The 26,298-nt window shown below is 36.1% G+C and overlaps 1 protein-coding gene across 1 annotated transcript in view; it reads right to left on the reverse strand.

Annotated features, from left to right (window-relative positions):
* Positions 1 to 1,570: 1,570 nt before the first annotated feature.
* The window catches only part of LOC115223997 (inhibitor of Bruton tyrosine kinase), a 51,116-nt gene continuing 26,388 nt past the window's right edge, over positions 1,571 to 26,298 (reverse strand). The window contains exons 14-24 of the mRNA XM_029794779.2: positions 25,773 to 25,868; positions 24,008 to 24,131; positions 23,674 to 23,767; positions 23,368 to 23,460; positions 21,327 to 21,444; positions 18,008 to 18,068; positions 13,236 to 13,586; positions 10,496 to 10,743; positions 7,969 to 8,043; positions 6,754 to 6,982; positions 1,571 to 2,204 (exon numbers count right to left, since the gene is read on the reverse strand). Of these exons, the coding sequence (XP_029650639.1) occupies positions 2,034 to 2,204; positions 6,754 to 6,982; positions 7,969 to 8,043; positions 10,496 to 10,743; positions 13,236 to 13,586; positions 18,008 to 18,068; positions 21,327 to 21,444; positions 23,368 to 23,460; positions 23,674 to 23,767; positions 24,008 to 24,131; positions 25,773 to 25,868 (1,660 nt within the window). The 3' untranslated portion in view covers positions 1,571 to 2,033. The remainder of the gene's footprint in view (positions 2,205 to 6,753; positions 6,983 to 7,968; positions 8,044 to 10,495; positions 10,744 to 13,235; positions 13,587 to 18,007; positions 18,069 to 21,326; positions 21,445 to 23,367; positions 23,461 to 23,673; positions 23,768 to 24,007; positions 24,132 to 25,772; positions 25,869 to 26,298) is intronic.

A 26,298-nucleotide genomic window follows, 5' to 3' on the forward strand; every position in this document is an offset into this window, starting at 1 on the left:
ACACTTTCCTTAGATATTGAGTGCAAATGTTATGTCCGTATGGTGGGAGGTAAATTTAAAACATAAGAAAAGTAGTACATGATGAAACAATTCTTTGGAAAAATATACGCACACATATATGTATATACATAGTGTATTTTGTGTGTAGAAATAGATGTACGACAGTTACCATTAAGTTTAGAGCTCCATGTAGATTACCATTGTCCAGTCGGCTTCCAGTATAGTGGTTAAGCTACTACTATACTTAGCAGTATGCTAGTTGTGATATACAAAGCAAATGTAGAAGAAATTATAATAAGCACCAGTTCATATAATCTATTCCTACATACATTTCACCCTTGTGTTGTTTGGAACTCTGCATTTGATGTTTCAAGAACAATTGGATACTTAACCACAACAGATCACTGGAGAACACTTTATTGTATTTACTTAGAGAGGTCCATTGTGGTTAAACATCAAATTGCACCTAGAATATCCAATGCAGAGCTTCAAACAACCACAACAGTGAAATGTACACGGGAGCAAATGATACAGACTTGTGTTTATTGTAATTTCTCCTATGTATATACATCTAAATACATAAAGAAGGGGATGTCCCGCCAAATATACCTGATGAGATACAAACTGCACAGATTGATGCAACACTATTAGATGCACAAAATCAAATCCATAACGGACAGTTGCAGGATGGGTCAAAACAATCATTGAACTGAATAAAGGCTACTGCTAAATCTATCTTCTGTTTCCTTCATCAGTTACCATTATCTCAGCTAACATTGTGGAGTTCCTGATGTAGATTCAGCAGATATATACTCCAACTGTGGATGACACCAGGCAGTCCAAACTGTGAACATGCTTTACTCAACACACCAATTGACATATACCCATTAGCCTAAAAAGTTACATACATACATTATAAATATATATATGTGGAAGCGCAATGGCCCAGTGGTTAGGGCAGCAGACCCACGGTCGTAGGATCATGGTTTCGACTCCCAGACCGAGCGTTGTGAGTGTTTATTAAGTGAAAATGCCAAAAGCTTTACTAGGCTCCGGCAGGGGTGTGGGTGGCAATCCCTGCTGTACTCTTTCACTACAACTTTCTCTCACTCTTTCTTCTGTTGGCCTGCTCGCTTAACCAACGGGGTGGCATCATTTGAAGGCTAAAACAATGCGAAGTGCATTGTGACCAGCGATGTGTAGCAACATCTGATAGCCTGGTCAGTCACGGTGATATATATATATATATATATGCTTTAAGGTTTCACTTAGGCATAGCAATATTAATAATCTAGTGTTAGAACTCAATATACATATGCTTCAGAATAAAGTGCAATGCAAGACCAGTGTGTAATATGAAATTGAATAAATGACAAAAGAACGGCTTCATCAGCTTACAGTTGTTTCTGCTATAAAATGCAGGGCACCCCTAACAGCAGAAACAGTTGTAAGTTAACGAAGATGATTACATAATTCCTGTTCTCTTCTCATTTATTTAATCTCATATATACACATATATACATAAATGCATATATGCATTTCGTTTTTGGATTTGGTGTATTTATACATATATATATAAATACATAAATATATTTAATAAATTTAGTTTTCAATTACCAACAATATTGAAGTTGTCTTATTTACACATACATACACAAATAAAAATATATATATACAGTCATTAACAGTTTTGCCAAGCCTTTAGCTAATTTAAAGGCAACAACTCATCTCAGATAAGTAAAAATGAAAAGCATATGTTGCACTTTTATACACTTTACTTGATCCAGGTTCATTTCGAAGTTGATATCACTACTATACTTTGTCATGAAGGATTAGTGTTGATTATAGCTAATATAACATCATATATATAAAATGACACAGATGTAGAATGCTTACTTGTGTCATTTAAGAAATTTAGTCTTCAATTACCAACAATATTGAGGTTGTCTTATTTTGTCATTACACACATGGTTTGTCAATACACACATACATACACACATACATATGTAGTTTATATTTCTCACAGCTAATAGCTACGAGTGAGGAAGGGAGGAAAGAAGAGTCTCATTGTATCGGAGTTTGCGGTTTACATTCCACGATGGCTGTTCTATATGGACATATTCCCTCTCGACACTGATGGTTTCGTCAAAAGATACCTGGTCTAAGTAGTATGCCATGAGGTCTGTTATTGCTTTCTCTTCAATCTGCAAAATAGACAAATCCAACATATATTAATTTTCTGCATATACACACTCACATTTTAGAAGAATAGATACAGTCTATTATTAGAACCAACCACCATTTCTTGCTGGCCACCTTGGTAGGATTCAAAATAAGAATAGAAAGAAACACAACTAAATACCCCAAAGTATTTTGTCCAATGACCAACTGATTTTGCCAATCCCCACCCATATATAAGTGGGTACAGGACGTCACAAAATGTAAACAACATGAAATATGAAGACAAAGTTGGGTACGCAAACAATGAGAGAACCAAATGGCAAACAAGACAAGTGACATAAAGAAGGACCCTTCATCAGTTGTCAGCTGTCCATCTACTCCTCATTTCGAGCATTTAATGACAATATGAGGCTTTGAAAGGCAGTTGCTCCCACGAACCAATATATATATATATATATATATATTATATATTATTTATATTATTATATGATTGAATGCCACACATCCATTTCCAAGTAAGTTTATCTTATATATATATATATATATATATATATAAATATATATTTATACACACATGAGGGGGTACCCAAAAGAAACCGGAATTTTGCAATATCATTTTATTCACTTAGCTTTACATGTTTACACTTTTATTGCCTTCAAAGTATTCTTCATTTGAAGCAATGCATCATGTCCAACATAGTCTCTTGTCACCACAACATACAACAATAAGATAGGTGTGTATATATATATATATATATATATATATATAATATATATATATACACACATGAGGGGGTACCCAAAAGAAACCGGAATTTTGCAATATCATTTTATTCACTTAGCTTTACATGTTTACACTTTTATTGCCTTCAAAGTATTCTTCATTTGAAGCAATGCATCATGTCCAACATAGTCTCTTGTCACCACAACATACAACAATAAGATAGGTGTGTATATATATATATATATATATATGTATATAATTAAGTATCTAAGTCTTCCCCAATGTATAACAGCAACAAAAATATAGAAACAATTACATTTTCAATACAAGAGGCTATCTTGGACATGAAATGGTTTCGACTGGTATGTGTTTGAGATGTAATGAAGTGAATTTCGATGGTTGTGGATTGCACTTGCTTGGTTCTATCATCCGTTGGACTGTTTTTTGTTGTTTTTTTTAATTGTAATTGATGTATGATTGAATAGTTAACGTTCACGCTCGTAATACAGAGACATTTGAATTAATTTTTACAATCTAACCGTTCTTTCACACGGAATTTCATCTATCTTTAAATCATGACCCGGAAGTGACGTTATATATAAGGGAACTGTTATTATGTATGTATATCAGAAAATGTACATAAGTTGAATAAATTTGTTGGCCTTTTATAGTTTTTTTTTTAATAACTGTTAATTTATATAATATTATGTTATATTATATTCATAGTATATTATGTAATATTATAATATAAATAAATTATTGGATTGTCAATAGTATCTCTCTATTTAATTTATCTTTATATATATATATATATAGGTATTTAAATGTTTCTCAAAATATACATATACTTCATTTTAATGGTTGTGAAGAATTGAAAGGATGTTGTACTTTAGGTGCAGGCATGTTGTGGTTAAGGAGATCGATTTGCATTCATGTGGTATCAGGTTCAGTACCACTGCATGGCACCTTGGGCAAGTGTCTTCTACTATGGCACCAGGTAGACCAATACTTTTGAAAGTGAATTTGAAGAATGGAAACTGTGCTAAAGCCTTATGTATGTATGTATGTTTGTATATGTGTGTGTATATATATATATACACACATGCACATATGTATGTGTGCTTGTGTGTCTGTCTTTGTGTTTGTGTTGACAACCAGTGTTGGTTTATGTCTCAGTAACTTCGTAGTTCAGCAAAATGACTGATAGAATAAATATCAGACTTAAAAAAATTAAGTGCTGGAGTAGAATTGTTCAACTAAACCCTGCAAGGTGGTGCCCCAGCATGGCTGCAGTCCAATGACTGAAACAAGTAAAAAAAACAATGGAAACAAGTAAGAAAACAAAAATATGAAGAAAAAAAGACCTTGATAGCATTAGTGATTAAGTGTGGTCGAAGACAGGGGGAATAACTCCAAAATCGAAATCTATAAAAATTCAGAAGGGTTTTAGGGAATTTAAATTTATTTTTTACCACTGGGTCAGCAAGGGCAGCACTCATTACCCTTAATTTTACAGAACTGCTGAGATAAGGTTTTGTGAGCACCAACTAGTAAAAATCAGAAGGAACATTGTTTATCTTGCTTCATTGCACGCGGACACGTTTAATTTGATCTACAGCATTCCAATATAACTTAAATTTCTTTCCAGAACAGCTATGCCTGAAATGTCAACACTCATCTCCACTGCACCCGCTTCTATGCAGGGTGCATCTGCATGCTAACACATGTTTTACAACTAGTGCACAATAGAAACTAAAGTATACATAAAAGGTTTTTTTTTTTTATAATTGCTAAGTTAATAATATTTATTACACTGAATTAATTAATAATTATATATTATTAATTAATAATTATACATTCAGTATAAAGCATCCTTGGCACAGATATGGATGTGTGGTTGAGAAGTTTGCTTGGGTTCAGTTCCACTGCATGGCACCCTGAGCAAGTGTCTTCTATTGTAACCTTGAGTTGACCAAAGACTTGTGAGTGGCTTTGGTTGATGGAAAATGAAAGAAGTTGCTGCTGCCACCACCACCACCACCATCATCATTCTCTTTCTCCTCTTCATCTCCATTCAATGTCCATTTTCAATGCTGGCATGGATTGGACTGTCTTTTTCAATTAATTTGGGGAATGAATTTGGATTAGTTTAGTAAAATTAACTTCTATGTTTGGAACCAAGTAAAAAATTCTTAGATAAAACTATATGAAGATTTAATTTGAATACAAATATTTTTAAATAAGGACCAGAGGCAGTCGCAAGTGAGATGGTATCAAAAGAGTTACCAATTTCAGTAAAACTGAAAGAAAAAAAAGTCCCAGGAAAATAGCAATGGCCTGCGTAGACATGAAATGAAAACATAAAAGTAAAAAACATTATTAAAAAAAATAATAATTGCATATTTATTCTTAATATGTCCAAGCAGATTCAAGTGCAAAATATACAACTAATTGTTGTGTATGTCAGAGGAGATAAAGTTCTCCTTCTTAAGATGACAGTGTGTTTGTAACAAGCTCCGTTTCTTGGTGCAAAGGATTCTGGAACACAGTTGTTTCAGCATATCATGTCTCACCAGACAGACACACCCAGGCCTTTGAGCCTAAACAAGCCATTGGCCTTTGCTTATAATTTTAACAAATAAACAGTTTGCTGAATGGTGCTTATATCTGCCAACTGATAAAATAAATCATTATTTTCACTGTGTTGATAAAAGCTGATAAAATTTGAAAAATAAGCTGGGCTTTTATGCCATGAAGAATACGGAGTTATAATGTCTGAAGAATGACCTTTCTTCGAAGAAATGAGAATTCTCTTGAAACAATTACATTGAGGGTTTACATGCATTTGCATATTTGTCAGAGGCCACATATGATTTTGTGTGCATCAACTACATTGCTCATCAGGTTTTTATTTGATTTAGTCTTTCAATAAAATTCTCCTTTCTTCACAGAACATCTTCACTGTTCCCTCTTATATATATATATATATATACACACACACATACATTGTGCATGTGTTTCTATTTGTGTGTACCCATGTCATGACATCATGTGATAGTTATAAATGATCAGTCACTGTCACACAATTGACATTGTTCATTTCTAATCTGCCATAGAAAACATGTTTGGCCAAAGGGAAATATTACCTTACTTGGAAACAGGTGAAGGTTAGCAACAAGAAGGGCATCTGGTTGTAGAAAATCTGCCTCAACAAATTCTGTCTTACTCCCATGCAAGAATGGAAAAGCAGACATTAAATGATGATGATGTTTCAGTGCCCGTCAACATTCATCGAATAATTTACATGTGGCTGTGTGGTAAGAAGTTTGTTTCTCAAGCACATGGTTCCAGGTTCAGTTTCCATGCATGGTACCTTGGGAAAGTGTCTTCTCTATAGCTTGGGCCAACCAAAGACCTGTGAGTGGATTTGATAGACAGAAACAGAAAGAAGCCTATTGTGTGTATGTATGTGTGTGTGTGTGTCTTTGTGTTTTTGTTTATCCCCAATCACTGCTAGACAATCAGTGTTGGTTTGTTTATGCCCCTGTAACTTAAAGAGTGATAGGATAAGTACGAGGCTTATAAAAATACATACTAAGATCAATTTGTACAACTAAAATTCTCCATGGTGGTGTTCCAGCATGGCTACAGTCTAATGACTGAAACAAGTAAAAGATAAAACACAAGCTTTTGTTTGCAGCAACTTCTAAAAATATGAAGAAACTTTGCTCATTGTGCTTCATGGCACACAAACACGTCTTTGTTTTACAAATACAGCTGTACCAATTCTTTAGACTTGAAACTGACTTTGGCCAAATTAATAAATGAAAGGTAACAGAAATATTTACCTGAATGTAATGGAGGGTTTTATTACGGGTTCTAGAAAGGTTCTGTGATTTCTCTATCTCATCTTTCACAATGTCAACCAGTTGAAGATTAGCATCGGATTTGACTTGAGCCTTCTTTATCTGCCAGGGACTAATTACTGGAGGAGGAGGAGGGCTGGTGGGAGATGTAGCTTCCATTGAGCTAGATCCCTCTGAAAGTTTCTGTTTTCTACAACTTGTTAAGCCCCAACTACAATAAAGATATAAATATACATAAGTAAATGTGTGGTGTGTGTGTGTGTGTGGATGACTGGTGACTTCAATGGACGTGTTGGGTAGCACTTGCGCGCCTTCGACAGTGTGCATGGTGGCCATGCAGTTAGTTCCAGCAATGAGGAGGGAACGAGGCTACTGCAGCTCTGTGATGCAAAATAAAACCTTATGATCTGCAACAGCAGCTTCGGAAAGCCTGCCAGTCACCTGATAACCTATCAATCTGGTGTCCATATTAGCCAGATTGACCACATTCTCACCAGAAAGTGAGATGCATGGTTGCTCATAAATGCGCAGACCTTCCCTAGTGAAGGTTAGTCAATAGTGACTTCAGACTGAAGGCTAAAAGGATTCCAAGTAGAGCAGTCTGGAAAAGAAGGATCTAGAAGCTTAAGGATCCTTTGAATAGTCAGAGATTTGGAGATGTCCTAATATACAGTAGTGGATTGGAATCAATAGAAACTTTATTTTTAAACTTAATCCTTCTGTTGAAATATACTGCCTTTGTAAAATACTTTTTAAAATATTGAATAATTAACTAAAATAACTGATATTATTAATCAGGTGTTTGCAACATAAATTAACATGAAATTTCGATGGAAGTTTGTGTCATGGAACAGATTTGTTCTATGATACAGACTTTCTTTAAAACAGGAAGTTAAGAAGCAAACACTTTAGACAGTATTCCATTACTTTTGTGTCTGGTGACATAAACACTGTTCTGTAAATCAGCCAACATGCTTATATGTCAGTTCACATGTTTTTGTGATATATGCTACACAACACTGCATTACCACACATGCTTATATGATATATCAGAAATGCAACATGTTTATATGAGCTGTCATACATTAATGTATTAGTCCACATGTTTATATCAAACATCATAGACAGTTTGGAGTCAGTTCACATATTTATATGATTTATATACATAATTCCAGCACTAAAATCCGAAATTCTTACCTGAAAGTATTTTTATTATTTTCATGGCTCCCAGACTTTGCTGCTTTTAGATTCTGGCACCGACTCTTTACCTCCCTAAAAATAATGAAGCAATATCAAACATTATCAACATGCACAGACGAGAGAAAAATGAAGCTAGTATATGCAAACAATACTCAAATCAATACCAAGACTTGCCAAAGTATTATTGTATCTAAGTTTTTATTTCTTTTTCATCATTTATGCCTTTAATAGCAACATCAGCATCAGGACTTCCTATTTCATTTTGTAAAAAATATATATGGACATGGCTGTGTGGTAAGAAGCTTGCTTCCCAACCGTGTGGTTCCGGTTTCGCCTTAGGCAAGTGTCTTCTATTATAGTCTCAGGCTGACTAAAGCCTTCTGAGTGGATCTGTTAGACGAAAACTGAAAGAAACCCATCGCATATATATATCATAATCATCATCATCGTTTAACGTCTGCTTTCCATGCTAGCATGGGTTGGACGATTTTGACTGAGGGCTGGCGAACCAAATGGCTGCACCAGGCTCCAATCTTGATTTGGCAGAGTTTCTACAGCTGGATGCCCTTCTAAACGCCAACCACTCTGAGAGTGTAGTGGGTGCTTTATATATATATATATATATATATACTCTTTTACTTGTTTCAGTCATTTGACTGTGGCCATGCTGGAGCACCACCTTTAGTCGAGCAAATCGACCCCAGGACTTATTCTTTGGAAGCTTAGTACTTATTCCATCAGTCTCTTTTGCCAAACCACTAAGTTACGGGATGTAAACACACTACCATCAGTTGTCAAGCGATGTTGGGGGACAAACAAAGACACACAAACATTTACACACACATACATATATACGATGGGCTTCTTTCAGTTTCCGTCTACCAAATCCACTCACAAGGCTTTGGTCAGCCCAAGGGTATAGTAGAAGACACTTGCCCAAGGTGCCATGCAGTGGAAATGAACCCGGAACCATGTGGTTGGTAAGCAAGCTACTTACCACACACACACACACACACACACACACACACATATTAATCAATGAAATTCTAACTTAGTCTGATTTTCATGTTTTATTATTTTGCAATTTTTACAATTTTACAATATTGAAATAAACTAGTACTTTCATGCATTACACAATCATCAGGTTTATATAGTGACGGTAGTGTTCCACAATTGACAACTGTTGTGTAAAATTGTAAAAATAAAAAATAATAAAACATGAAAATCAGACTAAGTTAGAATTTCATTGATTAATATATTATTCTATACACAATCATACAAACATGGAGATATATATATATATATATATATAATTATTATTTGAGGGAATAAAATCCAAACTTACAAGGAAAAAAATTCAATTTAGAAATACTAAATCAAATTTCACACAATATAATATATATATAAAAAATTAGGAAAAAAACACCTTTTATCAATTCAAAATGAACAATTAAATTACACCATCTGGAAAATTACATATAATAGAAAAGTTAAAATTAAAATAACAATAAAATATAAAGATTAAGTAAATTGCAAAAACAATAATATAAACGTATATAATAGGTAGAAAAACGACACGTGTTTCGCGGCTATATTTAAGAAATGATTATAGGAGTAGAGAAATCACTTTGGTTTCTAGATGGTGTAATTCAATTGTTCATTTTGAATTGATAAAAGGTGGTTTTTTTCTAATTTTATATATATATATATATATATATATATATATATATATATATATATATATATATATATTTGTGTATATGTGTTTTTATGCCTGTGTTTCTCCCTCATCACCACTTGACAATCAGTGTGGGTGTGTTTACATCCCTGTAACTTAGCATATCAGCAAAGGAGACCGATAGAATAAGTACTAGGCTTAAGAAATAAATCTTGGAGTTGATTTGTTAAACTAAAACCCTTCAAGGCAGTGCTCTAGCATGGCCACAGTCAAATGATTGAAATAAGTAATAGAATAAAAGAATACATCTCCAAGCTTTGTGTACCTTGAGAAGAGGTTATTCTGGAATCTTATTATTATCTAAAGAGGGGCTCTTCATCCACAGATACTCCCACTCTAATATAGCAAATATTCAAAATGTGAAATTGAAATCTCTGACTGATTAGTAAGTTATAGATGTTCTCATTTTATTAATATTCCAAGTGTACTATTGTCACGAAGAAACCATAATTAGTCAGTCATTTGTCAAACATTCCAAGTGATATTCTAATTGACTAATTGCACCATAGATGCTCCTGCTTATTGAATATGCCTGATGTAATAAACCAAAAGCACTAATTCTTCCTATTAAACCAATATTCTAGAAGTGATACCTTGACCAATATATCAGAGATATTCATCACACCCATTTGTTTACTCTATCCAAATGTGATTCTTTAGCCAATAATGCAAAGATACTCACTTAGACTTCAGACTAAACGAAAAAAGCAAAACAAACAACCCCACCTCACAAACAAACAAACACTCATCATTAAAAAATAATGTGATGTAAAAGATTGTAATTACTTTTGCTGTGGCAATTGACTTTGTTGTTCTGCCATGATGTTGGTCAGACTTATCACAGTTTGTGGTGGTGGATGTGGTAGAGGTTGTGGAGGAGTTCGAGTAGAGCCCGTTCGAGTAGAGCCTGTTTGACTTTTGTCAGGAACTTTCACAGGTGACAAAATTAGGCTCCAAGGATTGTCTTTGTCACGAGCAGCTGCTGGCTTCTGACAGCTTGTAGATTCTGTAAAACTGTGATTTAAAGCACCAGCCTGTGAATTTAGAAAAAATACATAAGAATCATAATGAATTCTTTAGAAGCAGTCTTATTCAGGAAACCCTTTATTACACAGGAACAAGATAAAATGTTCCAACATGAGGACTGACATACTTCTAAAATAATAAAATAATAATTTTTCTGATTATTAACCTCACTTTTAGCAATAGAAAATGTTTGAATATTTATACTAATATTATGCTTTAGCTGGTCTGTTCTGATTGTCTTCTACAGACATGCATCAGTAAAAGACAAACACAAACACACACACACACACACACACACGCATACATACATCATTTGTTGAGGATATGGGACTTGGAAATCATCTTTTATTCTCTCCTGTCAACTGGTATGCTGACATTAAGACTGATCTGCTGAAAACATTTGGCTACTTGCTTAAAGGAGTTCCTAAGCCGGTCGTTAATTGTGTCAGAGAGGTTGAAGCTGAACTCAAAACACACAGGGCTGAAACACATACCCCAAGACACTCTAAGAATTCTACAAATCTACTGCTTTCCATTAGAATTATTTATAAACTCCAAAAGGATGGAAGGCAAAGTTAAGCTTAGTGGAACTGAATGCAGAGCACAGAAACAGAACTATAAACAGAACTGGATAATTCAGTCAGTTTGACACATTTGAGGGTGGGCTGAGAATTTCATAGGCTGGCTATGAAGGAGTGATGCTAGAGCTGTGAAATCTTGCTTGCATTAATTTCAACCCTTTTTATTAACGACTGTCTTGTTTCTTTCCAAGTAAAATGATATCTGATAGTTCAAAGAAGACTTCAAAAGAAACTGGTAACAACTTCAAAATGAACAAAATCTGGCATCATGGTGTTATTGAGTGCCAGCAGAAAAAGGGTTTAGCCCCCAAGGACCATCATGCTGACATGGTTGCTATATTAGGGGATGACACCCTAGCTTTATCAACGGTGCAAAAGTGGGCAACTGAATTTAGGAGGAGAAGAGAGAGTCTTAAAGATGACCCAATGTCTGAACATCTTGCAACTGCCACCACTGCGGAAAACATTGTTTTCATCACATGGTGATGGATGACAGGTGACTAACTATAAATCAAATGCCCAATGCTAGTAGCATATCTCATGAGAGAGTTGAGAATATTTTGCACAATGAACTTGGTATGATGAAGGTTTCTGCTTAGTGGGTGCCACAACTTCTGACACCTGATCAAAAGCGCACCAGGCTGATCATGTCACAAGAAAATTTGACATTGTTTGAGGCAGATCTTAGCTGATATCCTTGAACATTTGCTAGCTCAGGATGAGTCTTGGCTTCATCACTTTGAGCCAGAGATAAAGAGACAATCCATGCAGTGAAAACATCCCTCTTCACTTGCTCCAAAGAAGGTCAAGTTCGTTTCATTTGCAGGGGAGATGATGGCCCACATTTCTGGAATGCAAATGGCATTGTTTATTGACTATCATCAAAAGGGCCACACAATCAATGGAGAGTACTATTAATCTTTCTGATTCTGATATTAATGTTCCTTAGCATTTTCTTAGCTATTAACTCAATTTCAGTCCTCACTGAGTTTAAGAATCTACAAGCGGGCTTTATTACTGAAGTTAGGTTTGTGATCTTTTAGAGTAATAAAAGCTTCCCTCTTTGCTAAGCATTCGAATCTATCATCAATTTTACTACATTTAGAGAGGAATTTAACTTCATTGTTAACATCATTGTGTCTGTCTATGTTAGTTTTCTTATATTTAGTGGAAATAGAATCATTCAACAACTTAATCATATACATCATTAGTGATTTCATACACACAATCGTTATCATCAATATTTATCTCCATGTTCCATGCTAGCATGGATATACATGCATTACATACATACACACATACATACATATACATGCATGCATATATATATAATATATACATATAAATGCATACATATATATAAATACATATATAAATTCATATTTATAAATACATATACATATATTCATACATACATATAAAAATACACACACAAACGTACACACACACACATACATAGAGCTTTGACCAGGAGGAACTGATATCATCAGACAGTCTCCAATGAACATTGAGAGTTTCACCCCCAAATTGTAACATGTTATGGTTCAAGGTCGAAACACCCAATGATTGTTGGATACTGTCTGCTGACATCAGTTACTCCTGGCAAAAGTGCCATTCATTTTGGTGAGTGGAAAAGAAGCACTTTTTTCTCGGTGTCATCAATAACATAATATATACATAACAAGATTCTTTCAGTTTCTATCAACCAAATACAATTACAAGGTTTTGGTTGACCCAGAGCTATAGTAGAAGACACTTGCTCAAGGTGCCACACTGGAAGTGAACCCAAGACACAAGGTAGAGAAGCAAGCTTCTTAACCACACAGCCATGCCTGTGCCTGATATGGACAGATATATCTTTAAAATAACCATCCTATCTTTCTTAATAAATTTAGATAAAGATAATTTTGAAAAAATACCTCATTTTGCATATGTTCAACATTATTGTTATCATATTTACTGTTGTTGTTGTTGTTATTATTAGCATTATTGTTGTCATCATCACCATTCTCATCATTATTATTATTCACAAGACTGTCTTTTAGTGGAGATCCATTGTTATGTACAGCTTCAGGAGTCTTTAATTCACTGAAGGAAAAACTTTTATGACGACTACGGCGCCTTCCAATTTTGTTCTTGATCACAGGTGTGGCTTGAGGTTTTGGGGTGACTTGTTTACTGCTGCTAAAGTCTTTAGCAAGTTGTTCTAGGTATTGTCTGTCAGGGCCTTCACTAAATGGTGTGATCACTCGATGTTTCACAGATTTTAACTACAAAAGAAATAAATAGTAAAAAATTTGGTGACAAGGAAAAAAGAAAAAAATGTATAATGGTCAAGTAGTGAGGTTGATATACTTAGTTGTGTTGCATTCGCAAGGCAAAGGTGACTCCACATGATCATAAAGTTATGAAACCAAATGGTCAGTTATGCTCTGAGCCAGGCATTTCATCTCACATTACTGTAATGTGTACTAAATACTGAGGCAACCTTCTCTCCCCATTGTAGGGTGCTCAGCTGGGTCAGTGGTAGGGACTGAGAGAGTATCTATGTATGCTTGTGACTACATAAGCACCGAAAACAATTAGTGATAGCACGGTATGTGTTACCAGTCATAGTCACTTGCAAGTGATGACTGTATTTACATTTCTCTAAATGTTTGGGGCTCCTGTGAATTTTAAAAATCTGGACTGCACAAATTGATGGAATCATGGTCAAAATACCTTGTGGTATTGTTTATGTCCACCAGCATTTTGTATTCAGATCACACCAAAGATAAGTTTACCTTTCTTCCAGTCACCTACAGGGGTCAATGCAATCAATTGTTTCTCCTCTCCAAAATTTAAAGCCTTGATGTCTAGGGAGAAACCTGGGATCAGACAAAATCATTAGAATGTCAGGAAAAAATGCTCCCCCACCCCCAAGGGTTGATAGAATGAAGCATCAGCCAAGTCCTGGGATCAATGGAATCTATTAGTCTCCTTCCCAAAGAAATTGCTGGCCTTGTGCCTAAATCAGATGTCAGAATCCTTAGCATGTTGGACAAAATGCTTAGTGGCATTTCTTCAAGTTCTTTACTTTTTGAATTCAAATACTACCAATGTCAACTTTACCGTTCATCTTCTTTTGAGGTCAATAAAGTGCCAATCAAATATCAGTGGAGAGTCAATCTAATCAACTAACTCCTTTACCAAACTAAGCCTCAAATTGCTGGCCTTGTGCCAAAATTAGAACGAAAAACAAATCGTTGTCATCGTCTGTTTGGCTTTGAGCTGGAAATTGAACGGAATACTTGATGTGTGTCTTGTTGTGGCTACCCACTCCTAAAAAATAAAATGGGGAATAGGCCTGAGTATATATATATATATACATACAGGGGCTGGACAAAATAATAGAAACACCTAGCATCATAGCATTGTAATTCTGAAATGTTTATAAAACCGTCAAAAGCTTCTTTATTTTTATGTTTTTGATTTATTTTTAGTGTTGCTTAATATGTTTTGCTAAAATTGCTGTTTCTTTTCAGATATCATCAGAAATAGGTAATTAAAATTCATTAAAATGACAGATCTGTCGGACTTTCAAAGAGGTTAAATTGTTGGTTCTCATATGGCAGGAACTAGCATAATGAAAACGACTGAAATGTTTGGTGTATCAAGAAGTATTGTCTCGAAAGTAATGACAGCTTTTGAGAAAGAGGGAAAAACCTCCTCGTCGAAACAAAACTCCAGAAGAAAGCCAAAACTTTCAGACAGGGACCATCGGACTCTTACGCGAATTGTTAGAAAACATCACGAAAGTATAGCTCCCAAAATTACTGCAGAGCTTAATGAGCACCTCCAGAACCCAGTTTCCACAAAATCTGTTCACCAGAATCTGACAAAGCCAGATTTCATGGGAGGGCTGCAATCAGAAAACCACTACTTTCAAAAACAAATGTTGCAAAGCATTTAGAGTGGAGTAAAAAAACCTACAGAATTGGTTCCTAGAGCAGTGGAAGAATGTTATTTTCTCTGGCGAGTCAGCCTTTACCTAATTTCTGACCACCAGCTGAGTATACGTGTGGAAACAGCCAAAAGAAGCATTTGACCCAGACTGCCTACTTCCAACTGTTAAACATGGAGGATCTGTGATGATCTGTGGGGGCTATATCTTGGAAATCTGCTGGCCCAATGGTTCCCTTTCATGGCAGAATAAATAGACAAGACTGTTTAAGCATTTTATCTGATCAAATTCATCCTATGGTTGCAGAACTGTTTCCGGAGAGAAACGCAATCTTTCAGGATAATAATGCACCAATTCACACAGCTAAAGTTGTTACTGAATTGCACAAGTGAAGTTGGACATCTTTTCTGGCCACCTCAGTCCCCAGATCTGAATATTATAGAACATTTATGGTGCATTTTAGAAAAACAATAAGGAGTTGATATCCTCCACCATCATCACTACAAGAACTGGAGACTGTTTTAGCTGAAGAATGGACAAAAATTCCTTTGGAAACAATTCAAACTTTGTATGAGTCCATACCTCGTAGAATTCAAGTTGTAATTATTGCCAAAGGTGATCCTACCCCATATTAAAATAAGTTTGTTTGAAATTTTAAGGTGTTTCCATTATTTTGTCCAACCCCTCTTTATGTTTGGCTTTTGCTTTGTATTTGTACAAGTTGTACATCAAGAGACAAGTTAGAAGTACAAGTTAGTATTACAACTAGGGTGCCACATTTTTGGTTTTGCACAGAGTATTGTTCTAGAAAGTGTCTGTCAAAACATAAGAAAACTAGAAGTTTGTTTTAAAAGTAATTTGGTGATAAGATGATGGTGAGTGTTGCTTTCTTTTATGTGAACTCTTCCTAGTTGCATCCAGAAACCTTAAATAACAGTAAATTGGCTGTTTTACTATGGATGTTATTTATGATTATCAATGATGTGTTGTAGGGGAAGGAGACCTGAATCTGAGAACTAAGATTCTGTTAAATTTGTAATATTTCAATTCTAAGAGTTTTAAGTTGACAATGTTTATTATAATAATAATAATAATAATAATAATAATAATAATAATAATAATAATTATTATTATTATTATTATTGTTTTTTTTTTGTAGCACAGGCACCTGAAAGGACAAGCCTCTATGTGTGGGGAAGACAATAATTTTTCTTAGCTTGACGTGTCTTATCAAGTACAGCAAATTGCCACAACTCCCGGTCCCTTTTCATTTTCTCAGTGAAGCCCAGTGTCTGAAGATCCTTTTTCACCACTTTGTCCCATGTCTTCCTGGGTCTACCCCTTCTACAGGTATGTTCCACAATTACAGTTCAGCACTTCCTTACGCAGCTGTCCTCATTCATACGCATCACATAACCAAACCAGTGCAGACTTCCCTGTTGCACACACCATCTGATGCCTCTTCTACCCAGTTTTCCTCTTAAATTATGTACACCCCATCGTGCATACACACTGACATTAACTATCCAACCAAGTAAGCTGGCTTCATTTCTTTTTCAAGCCTTTGCAAGTCCTCTGTAGTCGAAGCCTATTTTTCACTGCCATGTAACATAGCTGTATATACGCAGGCATCGTAAATCTACCTTTCACTGAGGGAGAGGCCCTTAATTACCAATAAAGGTAGAAACTCTCTGAACTTTGCTCAGCCTGTTCTTATTCTAACAACCGTACTATCAGAACTTCCTCTACCCCTGCTAACTTGGTCTCTTAGGTTAAAGAAGCTATCAACTGCTTCTGAAGATCCTTCCAAGCATTTGAGTGAATTTGAGTGAATCTATTGTCTGCACATTTTTAGTGGTTATTGTTCCTGCACGTTTTCCACACACAAAGACTATATTCTCTGCCGACCTTCTTGTGATAGTGCTACACCTCTTATGTGTCCAAAGGCCTTGTTTCCCCACCTGAAATTTATTCTCAAGGTTAGGCAGTGATTCAACTATAAGAACAAGGTCACCTGCGTAAAGAAGCTCCCAGGGGCAGCTGGTCTTGAATTCCTCTGTTAAGGCCTGGAGAACTAAGATAAACAAGAGAGGTCTGAGAACTGAGCCCTGGTGATCTCCTACCTATAACACTGAATTCACTGCTATATTCATTGCCAACCATCACCTTACTGGCAGCGTCACTGTACATAGCTTGTACAGCCCTCACTCACCACTTGTCTATCCTTAGCTTCCACATTGACCACCAGATAAGGGAGCAGGGGACCCTGTCAAAGACTGTCTCCATGTTGACAAAAGCCATATATGTGTGTGTGTGTATATATCTCATCATCATTATTTAACATCCATTTTCCATACTGGCTTGGGTTACATAGTTTGACCAGAGCTGGTAAAGCTAGGGGCCATACCAGACCCCATTGTCTGTTTCAGCATGTTTTTCTACAGTTGGATGCCCTTCCTAATGCCAGCCACTCCATAGAATGCATATTGGGCGCTTTTAAAATGGCACCATCATGACAAACACACACACACACACATATTTGATGGGTTTCTTTCAGTTTCTGTCAACTAAACACACTTCTGAGGCTTTGGTTGGCCCAGGACTATGGTGGAAGACACGTGCTGCAAAATGGAACTGAACTGGAGACTGCATGGTTGGGAAGCAAGCTTCTTACCACAGAGCCTTGCCTGAACCTAAATTCAATGAAATTCATGGTGGAGTTAAGAAGAAAATTTGATGAATTCTTACATTTTCCTTATAAAACTTGGAAATCTCATACATTACTTCTTCTTCAACTGGATCAAGCAATCTGTAAAAGGATAAGAACATGTGATCAATGGAGAATTGTCATTCTGATAAGGGACACAACAATGAGAGCATTATAATTCTGTACAGGGATTTGATGAGTGTGATTCAATTCTATAAAAAGATGTTATATAGGAGATATTTTCATGGTAGCTTGTTACTAAATTTTTACGATGAGTAAGAATGGCTATAATGGTGAGGAGTTTCGTTCTCAACCACATGGATTTGAATTCTCTCAAAGGGAAGATAATTTCAATACATTTATTAATATATATATATATATATATATATATAGATAGATAGATAGATAGACAGATACACACACAGATATGTGAAGGTGCATGGCTCAGTGGTTAGAGCACTGGGCTCATAATCATGATTCTAGGACCAGGCTGTGTGGTATGTTCTTGAGCAAGATACTTCAATTCACATTGCTCCAGTTCTTTCAGCTGTAGAAATGAGTTGCAATGTCACTGGTGCCAAGGTGCTTCAGCGTTTGCCTTTCTCTTGGATAACATCAGAGGTGTAGAGAGGGGAGATCTGTATGCACGGGTGACTGCCGGTCTTTCATAAACAACTTTGCCTGGACTTGAGCCTCTGAGGGTAACTTTCTAGGTGCAACCCCATGGTCATTCATGACTGAAGGGGGTCTTTACCCTTTATATATATATATATATATATATATATATTCTTTTACTTTTTTATTCTTTTATTTGTTTCAGTCATTTGACATGCTGGAGCAGTACCTTTAGTCAAAGAAATTGACCCCAGGACTTATTCTTTGTAAGCCTAGTACTTATTCTATCGGACCCTTTCGCCGAACCGCTAAATTACGAAGATGCCTATATATATCTATATATACATTATATATATATATATATATATATATATATATATATATATATATACATACACACACATATATATATACATATACATATATATATATATATATACATATATACATAGAGAGAGAGAGAGAGAGAATTCACACAAAAAAAAGACGAAGACAGGTGATGTAGACAACAAACAGATGTATTAGTTTAATGCTCGGGAAGTGAGAAAGTCTTTGACATTTCGAGCCTACTCTCTTCCACAGAAAGGAACAAGGAGAGAAAATAAAAACTGTGTAGTGGCTAGCAATCTATCATGGCGAATGCCGGACAGAAGGGTCAGGCAGGAGAGCTAGGAAGAAGGAGAGATAATAAAGTAGTGGTGATCCCAAAATGGAGGTGTGCACGCATGTGTGTATAAGAGAGTATGTATGTGCACGTGGAAGATGGCTGGTGACCTTGATGTGTGCATGTGTATGTGTAGGTGTGTGGATGTGAGGCTGGGAAATGGTCAGTGCTAGTGTGTGCGTGGTGGTGTTATGTGATGTGATGTGTGGTTTGGTGGTGTATGGAGTAGTGGTGTGATGGTGTTGGGAGGTGGGGGAGGTGAGAGTGGGGAAAGCTGGACTCCCATTTGCACCGTGAACAGGGATTAATCTTCTCTCTTCGCTCCTTTGTGCCACATGGGCTCAACTCTCCTTCCCTCTTCATCTAACCTCCTCCCCTCTCCCCTCACACCTACTTCCTCCCACCCACCTCGCCTCTCTTGCTCCAACTCCTACTTCTTCTCTTCACTCCTACTCTACTTCTCTCTTCTCTTTACTCCTACCCACCTTCTTCTCCCTTCATCGTCAACCCTCTCTCATAACCTCACCCCACCCCTACATAATCCAACCCCACATTCCCTACCCATCCCACCCTATCCCATCCCTTACACTCACTCCCACATACCCCACCTCTACCTCCACCTTCACAACCTAACTGACACTTCATCCTTGCTTTCCTTACTCTTGCCTCTTCTCTAATTCTGCTAAAGATTCGGCAAAATATTACTGACTTAAAGTATGTGTTTGGTTTCATGCACTTATTGGCCGCAGGGTTCATCCAAGGAAATATCCCTTTAAAACATTGAGTGTTAGAAACAAACTGAATACCACAAACTAGATGAAGCAAATCACCTTTAGGTGAACGAGGATAGTGGGGATGAATGTTTTTATTATTTCAACTTGTTGGCACCGTACACCTGATGAAGTGAAATAAAAGTGAAATATCAATATTCTCATTCACTTATGGGGTAATTCATTTCATCTGGTTCGAGGTATTCAGTGTTTTTTAACACTCAATGTCTGAAAAGAACTTTTCTCTGGACGAATCGAGTAACCAATAATCATATAAACCAAACACATGACATTAAGTATGTGACATCAGTAAAGTTTACGTTATCAGAGCTGCTTTTAATTCAATATATAAATACTGACATCTTATAATTAGTTCCTCATGCTGATTAATCGTAATTGATTTAGGTTTATTAATCTTATAAGTATGGAATGCCTCAGATACACAGAGCCCACATCATCTATTCTACTATTATATGGTTGTGCATTACATACAATGGACCAAGTAATTTTATATTCAATATTTTTATCTATGAGAGAATGTATGAATTTAGCTTGAGATGAATTAATAGTCTTTTCTTTATACAAAAATGTAGATTCGTGATTTGAATGAGGAAGAGGATGCACCAATGCAGACATGCTCTTTACCAAGAGCAGTGATAGGGTACTTAAATATTATATTTTTCCTAATACATTGGTTATTAATTTGACACATAGATTTATTACGGCAGTTACAAAAAGTAGACTTATCTAGATTATTAGTAGGTATAATAAGTTTAGTTGCATTATCATTAATAATATTGTTACTGAAATTAAGAACATCGGTATGATGGTATATTGATTATTTGCAGCAGATGTTACATTTGGATTGTTTATGTTGCTAGAGATTGCTATATTGGATGTATTATTATTTGTTGTATTATTATTAGCTATCCAGTTTAATTTACTGGAATGAAATCTAGTTATATATTCAGCAATATTGGGTATTGTAGAGTATGCTAGTTTAACTGTGTGCCAATTAAAAATGTTATGATATGGGCAAGATTTAGGGATATGTTTATCTAAAGCCTGAAAGAATTTATCAGCTAAATTAGAAGCAACATTTAGCCTAAATGGGACTGAACCCAGAACCATGTGGTTGGGGAGCAAACTTCTTACCACAAAGACATGACTGTATCTACAGCCATGCCCGTAACCACACACACACACACACACACACAATACAAGAGTTGCAAAAATTATTTGACTTCTGAACCCAAAGCTGATCCACCCACAAAATAAATCCTATACAAATTTCTTAATGTAACAACTTACCTTAATTCCAGAAAATGAGTAATATTATCACAGATCCCTTGAAGACAGGTCCTTTGAAGATTCTCAGCACTGTATATCATGGCAAATCGCAGAAGGTCAAAAATATTATTCATATTTACTGGCAAAGGAGAAATAAAGATATTTTTGAGATTCATTACCAACTGAGTAAACATAGAAGGGAGCAGGATGGGGAGGGAGTGTAAACCTGACCCTTGGATTAGTAATTAAGCATCAGTTTCTAATACTGGCACCAAGCCAGAATTAGAATTGTCCAGGAATTGAAACCATGATCTTGGAATCATGGGTGCAACATTATATATATATATAATATATATATATATGTGTGTGTGTATATATATAATAAATAATAATGAAATTATTATATACAGTGCTCAGGTGCACCACATATTTATACACATACCAATACAAGACTGTATCAAAAGGTTTTCAGACTAGCTTTGTTTAATAAAAAATAACTTATTTGCCACAGTTTTAACATCATCTCCTTCGAAATAGTTACCTCGCACAGCAATACACCAGTCCCAGTGTTCTTACCACTTATGGAATCCAACCTGGAACTCATTTTCCGCAAGCGAGTCAAGGATCTTCTTCAATTCCCTCTGGATCTTGACAATGATGTTAAAATGGAGACCTTTGAGCTGCATTCTCATCTTGGGTTAGAGGGTTAGAGATAGCAGTCTGCAGTTGCTAAATCTCGTGAATAGGGCAGGTGTGGAAGCAAATCCATGTTGTTTTTGGCAAGAAACTCACAAGTGAAGAGAGCTGGGTGACAGAGTGCATTGTTGTCGTGAAGAATCCAATTCTTTGTGTTCCACACATCTGGTCACTTTCACCGAATGACTTCCCTTTAATGCTTCAAAATGTTGCAGATGAATTCTCGATGTACAATACCACACTTCCAGGGGTGACACGTCTTCCAGATTGCTTGTTGTCTTCCAGGGATGTTCTGGTTTTAAAGCACCCATGTCACTCGAAGCACTGTGTTCGACCCATTGCCTTATTGCCATAAGATTGCCAAAGCATGCTTAATCTCTCTGTAGCAGACATCTCAAGTAAAGTAAAATTTCATGTTGGTTCTTTGCTCTTTATTCCTGTCCATAACAAAATGACAGACTACAGCATACATGTGATCACACAAACACAAATTTCACAACTTGCGAAATAACCACAGTGATGTCACTCAGTACACTACCTCATGAAAGTCACTGCTAGCTCTCACTGTGCACACAACCACATGCTGCCATCTGTTGGCATGCTACGGAACTAGCCTGGGAACTTTTTGATACCACCTTGTATATTATATACTAGCGAAACACCCCCACCCTGTCCAATGGACAGTGCTGAGTTGTCAAACATTTAAACCAAATTTTATCAAAACAACTTGTCTGACCATCCCATAGGCCACCCCTTTGAGAAACACTGATTTAACCTAAATTTGAGACACCAGCAAAAGTAGAGAATTTTTCTCGCTTACATGTAGTATTGATCGCAACAGCTGATGTACTTGTGCGTACAAATGCACATTCCCACGGCTTTATTGAGCGCATTTTCACCTGGAATTGATTTTTGTAATTTTTTCAAGCCTTATACATGCCCTGATACCGTCGGTATCTACATATCAAATTTGAGCACAATCGGATGGAGGATGCCCGAGATCCTAGAAGACACACAGACAGACAGAACGGATTTTATATAATAGATATGGGAAAATATCTATTGTGTGTTTCTTAAATGGCTTACAAACACCTTCCACGCTGCAATTGTTTTCGTTCCAGCACACAATCTCAGATCAAATCACTTGCTATGCGAGTACATCTCTGTAATATGGGAAAATGTTATCTTCTATAATCTCTGATAAACCTATACCTTGTGAGTGAAACTGTGTGGATGGAAACTAATTCAAAAGGTTCAGCCTTGTCATCACATAGTGTTACATTGTACTTGACAATGGAATACTCAGCCACTTACACATTAATTTAACAAGGTAACTATTAAAAAAAAAGACAGAAAATTGACTTACTTGCTCTGATAAGTTGGATTTCACAGAGGTGTTTTAGATCAACAAGCAAAGTTTCTTCAGCTTTTGCCAGAATTTCTTGCAGTAAGATACAATCTAGAATATAAAGCAAGAAATCAAAGATCAAGTACAATCTTTTATATCATACACACGTGTCTCAATGAATGAATGGATGCATGACTCCGTGAGTGTGTGTGTGTGTGTGTGTGTAGGTGAGCACGCATGCACTTGTCATAGACAAGTATGCTTGACTTGGACTGACTGAAGGCTAAACAACAACAACAACAACAACAACAACGATCAACTTACCGTTTAAATTGGGTATATTATTACTGTAGAGGTACCAGAGGAAAATTTCCAGAACATCAGCAGGAAATGATAACGTTAAAGTACTTGTAGATGTCTATAGAGAAAATAGAGAACAGAGATGAAGAGGCTGTCATTCATTGCACAGTGCTGTAAAAGTTGCTGCATACATGTCAACTGTATAAGCATGTGTGTATTGTGTGTGTGTGTGTGTATGTGTGTGTGTGTGTGTGTGTGTGTGTGTGTGTGTGTGTGTGTGTGTGTGTGTGTGTGTGTGTGTGTGTGTGTGTGTGTGTGTGTGTGCATGTGTGCAAGTAATAAATGATTAATGACTTACCTCTCTCCAAACACAAGAGAACATACTTCTGAAATATTCTGATCGAGCTACAAGGATACACTTGTGACATTTGAACTGATCCTTACTGTCACTGCACTTGATTGTCACATCTGACAAAACTGAGCTGGCCAGGGAGAGAGAGAGAGAGAAAGAATATGAGTGAGAGACAGAGAATGCAAGAGAGAAAGATATGAGAATGGCATTTTATACTCTTTCCCTATGTTTTTCAGAGTAAAAATAGCAAATTGTTTTAATCAAATAGAAGCTAACTATGCAAAGTAATTTATTATCAACATGTACATAAGTAGACACCTGTGTGTATGTCTATACATATTTAAGTATACAGATAAATAGATAGATAGACAAATAGATAGATAGATAGATAGAGAGAGAGAGAGAGAGAGAGAGAGAGAGGGAGAGAGAGAGATGGACAGAATAGCAATTCATATTTTTGTTCAGTCTTTAATGATAGTGTTGAGAAATACATTTGTCTGTATGTACATTCATGATGATGGCCATCCTCATGAATGGACATATATCTTTAACCTGCTTCCTCCATCTGTGGCAATGACAGGCATTGCTCTCCCAGTCAGTATCCTGCATATCACAGACCTTGAATGAGGACTTGACACAGTTCTTAATTCACAGCTTTGGTTTCTGCTGGGAACTCTTCCCATTCACAAGTTCCCCATATAGCATCTCCTTAGGGATCCTGGTATCCTTCATTCTAATAAGGTATCTAGTTCAATGTAACCAGTGCTTGTGCACCATCGCCTCAATACTCAAGATATCAGCTGTTCTCAGGACCTGTGTATCTGGAGTTTTTAAGGTCCAGCCAACATTCAGAATGTGTCTGAGACATCTCTGATGAAAACATTCAAGGACCCTTACATGATATTTGTAAAGGGTCCTTGTTCCACATAAGTAAAGGAGCAATGTCAGTACACATGCATGGTACACAGCAATTTTTGTTTGCTTTGAGATGCCATGCTGAGACCAGGCACGAGACTGGAAGGAATCAGTTGTTCTCTGCAGCCTGTCTGTATATACGTTCATACATACAGACAGACAGACAGACAAAGAGACAAATGATTAGTAAAGAAAGCAGGAACTTATATAATGAAATTCTATAGGAGCTTGGCATATCATCAGCCATGTTTCTACTCACTAATAATACAATGTCTGACTCATTTTAATCCTGTCAAAGATTTTTTCTGGAAATGTTTTTAACATATAAGTATTGTATCTGATTCAAATATTTTATTTCAAAGAAAAATCATGCCACCACCCATCATTACACACTCAGTACTCTCTATAGTGCCTCCTTACATTTGTTATCCTTCTGGGAGCTCACAATACTCCCAAGGGGCTGCTACTAGAGAGTGACATAATACAGTATTTGCATAAAAATGCACAATAAAAAATGCATGGGTCCAAAATAGCCATGCCTAGCTTTGCTGCTATGTAGCTTTTTGTAAATCTCTGATAAATCTCATCACATGGCATAAACATTTTCTCTGTATTATTTTGCTTTCACTTTACTGATTGAAAAGATGATAGTGTTATTACAAAGGTGGAGAGCTGCTCTCTTACAGAAAAGTTGCATTCTAACTGTTTTGGAGCAGTACAGTATAAAGCAGTATCGGAGAGTACGGCAGAGAATTGTAATGTATAATATAGCTTTTAAACTTAGAGGAAATTTGAAGTAGAAATTTATTATATGAGAGGTGAGCAGAGTCTGGGTATGTCAATATTAAATACTTACAAAGCTGATCGATCAAATTTTGGTTCACTGAATGAAAGCTTTCTCACTTTCTTCTTGAAGTAAACTTTATTTTCATACAGACACACATTATCTAACCTTCAAAAGACAGAAAAAAAAATCAAAACTGAACCATTGTTTCATACATTATTAATATTAGGAATGCAGTGAGCTGGCAGAAACATTAGCAAGTCAGGCGAAATACTTAGTGGTATTTTGTCTGTCTTTATGTTCTGGGTTGAAATTCCGTTGAGGTCAACTTTGCCTTTCATCCTTTTGGGGTCAATAAATTCAGTACCAGTTGCATACTGAGATCTAATCGACTGGCCCCCTCCGCCAAATTTTGGGCCTTGTGCCTAGAGTAGAAAAGATTATTAATATTAGGGAACAAGAATTATTTATCTTGTATCATTCTTGTTGTTGATACTAGAGTTGTTGTTAATGTGAGAGTGAGAAAGGCATTGTTGAACTATCATCATCATCAAACATTATTCCAGAAGCCTGGTTCCATGCACACCATTGCCACCAA

The sequence above is a fragment of the Octopus sinensis genome, linkage group LG24, assembly GCF_006345805.1.
Source record: "Octopus sinensis linkage group LG24, ASM634580v1, whole genome shotgun sequence".
NCBI lineage: Eukaryota > Metazoa > Mollusca > Cephalopoda > Octopoda > Octopodidae > Octopus > Octopus sinensis.